The sequence below is a fragment of the Trichoplusia ni genome, unplaced genomic scaffold (genome assembly GCF_003590095.1).
Source record: "Trichoplusia ni isolate ovarian cell line Hi5 unplaced genomic scaffold, tn1 tig00002253, whole genome shotgun sequence".
NCBI classification, from domain to species: Eukaryota; Metazoa; Arthropoda; class Insecta; order Lepidoptera; family Noctuidae; genus Trichoplusia; species Trichoplusia ni.
The window spans coordinates 31,041-37,079 of record NW_020800238.1 but is presented as its reverse complement, the minus strand read 5'-3'; the positions used below and the strand labels follow the sequence as shown (position 1 = coordinate 37,079).

At 35.8% G+C, this 6,039-nt stretch overlaps 1 protein-coding gene across 2 annotated transcripts; it reads left to right on the top strand.

Moving 5' to 3' along the window:
* The first annotated feature begins 13 nt into the window (after nucleotides 1–13).
* LOC113507502 (putative fatty acyl-CoA reductase CG5065) lies at nucleotides 14–5,652 on the top strand. Of its 2 annotated transcripts, none has more exons than XM_026890355.1 (5): nucleotides 14–326; nucleotides 3,667–3,756; nucleotides 4,084–4,248; nucleotides 4,481–4,579; nucleotides 4,929–5,652. In XM_026890355.1, the coding sequence occupies exons 1-5, from the start codon at nucleotides 253–255 to the stop codon at nucleotides 5,059–5,061; spliced, it is 561 nt and encodes a 186-aa protein (XP_026746156.1). In that variant the 5' UTR covers nucleotides 14–252; the 3' UTR covers nucleotides 5,062–5,652. The 2 variants fall into 2 exon arrangements, with proteins under 2 accessions (XP_026746156.1, XP_026746157.1); XM_026890356.1 differs by having other exon boundaries at nucleotides 4,481–4,600; nucleotides 4,929–5,006.
* Nucleotides 5,653–6,039: the final 387 nt, after the last annotated feature.

Below are 6,039 nucleotides of genomic sequence, written 5' to 3'. Positions count from 1 at the left end.
AATTTATTATTTTTTATCAGTAAAACGTAGTTTTATGAATAAATTCTAAAGCAAAAGAATAAGACATTTTGGAAATGCAGAGAAAGATAAATAAATCTATAACTCCCACTACTCGACAAAAGATGGCGCTGTACTCAATATCCAAACATCACTCGATACCTACTACTTGCACCCCGCAGCTCGCACTCGGCCCCGGTGTACACATGCAGCTCCCAGTCGCGGCCCACGCGCTGGGCGGACTTCCGCTCCGACATGATGCGCGCGCTGCGACGCCGCCCCTTTGACAACACGCTCTGGTACCCCTTCGGGATCCTCGTAGAGAACAGGTATGTATGCAACCTACTCAAAATCAAGTTAAAGTGTTAGAAATTTGATTAGTTTGTTAGAATAAGAATAAGAAGAATAAGAAGAATAAGAATCTTTATTTGCAGAGACACGGTATTAGGTACAGGTGTTTTGGTAAATTACATAACGTACATGCATATCTCACCGCTCAATCGGTATGCAAATTTCGAGTAGACACTGGTACATACTACATTGACATAAAATAAAAAATAAATATTACAGTGTCATACACATACAAAAGTGTTATCTCAGACAATTCAATAAAATTACAACAATCGAGATAATACAATTAAAATCTATTTAATTACAAATAACACAAAATATTAAATTAAACATTATTAAATTATAATCTTTTTAACATTACTTACAAACAATCATCATAGTGTGTTAGACACTACTTACACATTGTATCATGCGTTTTTGTGTTTAATAAATTCAGAAACCGTATAAAAACATTTGTCTAGTAACCACTTTTTAAGTTTGATTTTGAATTTGGATAATGGGAGTTCTTTAATTGATTTAGGAATTTTGTTAAAAATATGGATCGTCATGCAGCTACAGTTTTTTTTGTACAAAGTAGTTAGAATTCTCGGCAGAGCTAATTTTGTTATGTCGCGTGATTGGTACCTTTTATTATCATTCACTTTTTCAAACAACTGACTGTGCTTTTTAACAAATACTCCGATTTCATAAATATAAAGGCTACTTAAGGTTAATATATTTAATCTTCTAAATAGTGGTCTGCACGACTCTGTTGGACTAGCTCCACAGATAGCCCGGATACATTTTTTTTGAGATATGAATGCCCTACTGACTTCTGTAGAATTACCCCATAATATTAACCCATACCGGAGTACCGAACTTACATAACCGTGATACGCTAGTAAAGCCGTTTTTTCACAAGTAAGCTTTCTAATTTTCCGAAGGGCATAAACAAATTTATTTATACGAGAGCAGACACTCGCTACTTGAGCTTTCCAGTTCACATTTTTATCCAGTAACACTCCTAGAAATTTGGTTGTGTCCAATTCTTCTATGTTTTGTCCGCAGTATTCTAATTTAACACTTGAGGCCACACTATTATAATTCGAAATTTTATTACTTTAGTCTTGGATATATTGGCTGTAAGGTTATTTTGATCGAGCCAACGCATAATATTTTCCACCGTATCATTCAAGATTCGCTTGTAATCAGATGTGGTGGTGAGATCAGGAACTATCACAGATATGTCATCAGCAAACAATGTACACTTGTATTCCGTTACCTTCGGAATGTCGTTTATATAAATTAAAAACAAAAGTGGGCCCAAGACACTCCCTTGAGGAACACCAAATGTATTTGTTAGATATGTAGATCTATGCACTTGTGCCTCACCTTTTGTACTAGTTCCAGAAATCTGTACACATTGTTTGCGGTTTGATAGATAGCTTTCTAGCCATTTTAGGGCATTTCCTCTGATACCATAGTATTCGCACTTTTGTAGCAATATTTTGTGGTCAACAAAATCAAACGCACTCGTCATATCAAAAAAGATTGCGGATACCCGTTTACTTTTATTTAGATATTCTGTGACTGTTTTTACCAAAGAGTAAGCTGCAAGTGTGGTGGATTTGTTCTTTTGAAAACCATTTTGTTCCTGAGTAATAATATTATGCTTATTTAGGAAATTAGTAATACGCGAGTGCATCAACTTTTCAAATATTTTGGAAAGGATTGGAATGAGCGTTATGGGACGATAATTATTAAGATCCTCTTTATCATTTTTCTTATGCAGTGGTTTGATTATAGATAATTTCAACTCTTCAGGAAATACTCCTTGCCAAAATGAAAAATTTACAAGATAGCTTAATACTGGGGAAATTTCAACACAAACATGTTTGAGAATATTTGTTGATATCAAATCATACCAAACTGCACTAGTGTCTTTTAATGATTTGATGACTTTTTTTACTTCATCTTCGTCACATGGTGTTAAGAATATAGTTGAATTATTTTTATTTATTAGATCATAATTTGGTAAACTATTATTTTGCTTATTAGTTTTTTGTAAGTAGAACGCATTAAATAAGTTAGCGATTTTTAATGGATCATTTATAAGTACCCCATTTTCAATAATCTTTATATCTTGTTGGCCATATCTAATTTCATGTTTATCTTTAATTATATTCCATGTAGCCTTACATTTGTTCGAAGCCATTGCAATATGTTTTTGGTTTACTTGCCTTCTAGAGTTCACTATACATTTTTTTAATAATTTATTATACAGTATATATTCCGATTTAGACTTTTCGTTCTTTAACTTATAACATAGTTGTCTCAATTTTCTTTTCGTGACTGTCGATTTTTTAATACCTTTAGTAATCCATTTTGGCGAAGTAACGTTTACATTTACCCTAATTTTGTTAATAGGAAAGCACAAATTATATAACATTGTAAAGTTTTCATGGAATAAACTAAATGCGCTCTTTAAATCTGGCTCATTTAGTACGTCCTGCCACGATAAACTTGCAAGATGCATTCTAAACTTTAAGATGTTATCTTCGCAATAATCTCTTTTCATTACATAAATAAAAAGAGGTCCCTCTTTTTGATATTTAACAGGAAAATCTAGAGTCTGCCCAGTATCATGATCCGATAAATATAAATGGTGAACTTTACCAATAACGTTTTTCATGTTGCTAATAATATGATCTATGCAGGAATCCTTACGGGTCGGTTCAGTAATGTGAAGCTGTAGATTATGTGTTAGAAGAAAATTTTGTAAGTCTAAAACTGAGTTATTATTTATAAGGGTATTTATATTGAGGTCACCAGTCAAAATTATTCTTTTGTTATCTTTTAAGTTAAGTTTGTACATAAGCAATTCTAATTTATCAAAAAATATAGATAAGTTAGATGCGGGTATTCTGTAAACACAAATTACTGCACATTGTAACGCTGGTATATCAACACCACAGCATTCAAATACTTTTTCACAAGATAATGTCTCACATACCTTGATCGGTTTACAGTCTAAGGATTTGTTGTGTTGAATTTACATATCACTGATTATATGGCATTGCCAGCCTTTCAACAAGGCTGTTGCAGTAGTGAAAAGAGCATCTACTCTACCTGTATATGAACCTTGGGGCTTGTACTTATCGTACCCGAAAAATTCTAACGCAATATGGAAGCAAGAGGAAATGGTATTTTAGTAAGTGATATGAAATAGTGTATCGTTCGCTCCACAATACTTGCAGACTCACTTTAAAAGGTCGTGGTAGAGTTCGTACGCCTTATCGTTGGCTAACAAATATGCTATTGACATAAGAATCCTTTCAGGTATATTTACAAGATATTGGAGACAATGCTCCAGACGATTCCGCTGCATCTGCTGCACGTGGTGACCAGCATATGCGGAACCAAGCCACGGTAAAACATTAAACATTTTAAGAAAAAACCGTTCTTTTTCAAATACTGATTCTGCACATGAAATTGACCAATTTCTAGAAAAAAAATATCTTCATTTTTTTAATTAGAAGCTTTTTATACACTAAATACACAAATGTTTGCCCTAAGTGGGAATCGAGCCCCTGATCTCCAGGCAGGATAGCACTCACTTATCTCAACAATGTAGTCACATCGGACTTACGAGTACATTACATAAAACAGTCGGATACTATATATTTTTCTTTTGCTCAACCGACTTTATCTCTTCTCTAATATCTCGGCTAATTCCTTATACATTGCTGCTTCCAGCCCCAGCTACTCGACTCTCTGCAGTCGTCTGCAAGCAATGAACGAGGCGCTGAAGTTCTTCGCCCTCCGCGAGTGGGACTTCGAGAGAGAGCGCGTGACGCGGCTGAGGGAGCGCCTGGCGCCCGAGGATGCTGCTGTCTTCAACCTGGATGTTAAAACTATAGAGTGAGTAGGCTAGAAGCGAGAGAGTATTGGCTAGAAAAAAGATATTCAGTAAGAAAAACAATTTTCAAAATGTCGTTATGTCATGATTGTAAAAGGCTGCTGAGTCTCGGAAGATAAAGGAACATTGAAATCACTTTTTAGTAATACATTAATATTGCATTTGCAATAAAAAAAGATTTTTTGTAACATCACCTTAAGATCTTATGATTCTTTCCTTCTTGTTCCCTCCTAGCTGGACCTCTCATTGCGAGGACTTCGTGGCGGGCGCGCGCCGCTACCTGCTGCGGGAGAGAGATGAGGATATCGATAGAGCTAGAAGGAGGATGTTCAAGTAAGATAAGAGAAGAAAAAGGTTTATTGAATTGAAGTTGTTCTTAATTTTAATACGTTTACTTTATTTGTCAGTTTATTTTAGTCAGCCTTTTATCTAATTATTTAGGAAAAATAAATGCGATTCGTTACCCGCAGAGGACAAGCGTTTGCGTGATCCTTAAATATTTATTCCAAGTCTGGGACTTGAATGTTTGTAAAACCTCCGCGACAACATGATTGCAATTCTTTCATGGGGGAGGCGGTTTAAAACAAAATTATTTATCCTGGTTGGGAATTGAACCCCCAACCTCCGGTATAGCAGTCACCTAAAAAATACATGATATCTTTCTTCCTCTGTTACTTTTCAGATTGAAGTTGCTTCACTACGCCACACAGCTGCTGTTAGTGTACGCTGCAAGCCGGCTTGCGATGCGCGCCACTCCCGCCATCTTGCGGGCAGTAGCCGCACTACTGCCGGCCAGACAAGCGGGGAATTCATAGGAATTAGAACTTTATTGTAACGTATTATAGTTTAATAGGATTTGTATTTAGGTAAATTAGTTATTAAAATTCGGTGAAATGGATTCAGAATCAAATTCGTACATAATATGTGATAATAATAGGTGTGACACGTGGGTGTTTTGCTCAAGAAGTATAAGAATATATATTTTTTAATTTATTACTAAATAGAAATAAGAGCATTAATTGTGTTGGAGATTTTTGTAATATAATGACAATACTTAAATAGTTTTTTGTTAAAATAAACTATTTTAAACTTAAAAAAAAATGCTTTTTTTGACTCGTTTCTAACCTCCCACTTGCCTAAAATGGATGGAAATAGTTTTTATGAAGCATTCGGCAATTTTCAAAAAGTCGTGTATCATTTCCTTTGGAAATCTTTCCAAACGAAAAATACTTGCCTTATTTCTTGCTGATCTTAATATTTTTTTAAACAAAGTTTTCCCTAATTATCTATATTAATTCTACTTGTAATTTAAAACATATTGATCGCGACAGGAAGTTATTACCGCGCCGACCTAGCTGAGACCTTCCATTGTGGACTCTGATACTTCTCACTAACTACATTACAAGCACGCTATGTCTGCAGCACGGCATGTACTTGACTGACTTTCTTAGTAATCATTAATGAAATAATGAGAAATTACAGATTTATCAATGAATCACGGCTGGTGTTATTAACAGCTTCGGTAATGGCGCCCCACCGTGGGGCAGCTCACAAGCGTGGTGATCAATGCTCGTTCTCTGTATGAGAGGCCTGCAGTGGGACAGTTACAGGCTGGTGTTATTAACAGCTTCTGTAATGGCGCCCCACCGTGGGGCAGCTCACAAGCGTGGTGATCAATGCTCGTTCTCTGTATGAGAGGCCTGCAGTGGGACAGTTACAGGCTGGTGTTATTAACAGCTTCGGTAATGGCGCCCCACCGTGGGGCAGCTCACAAGCGTGGTGATCAATGCTCG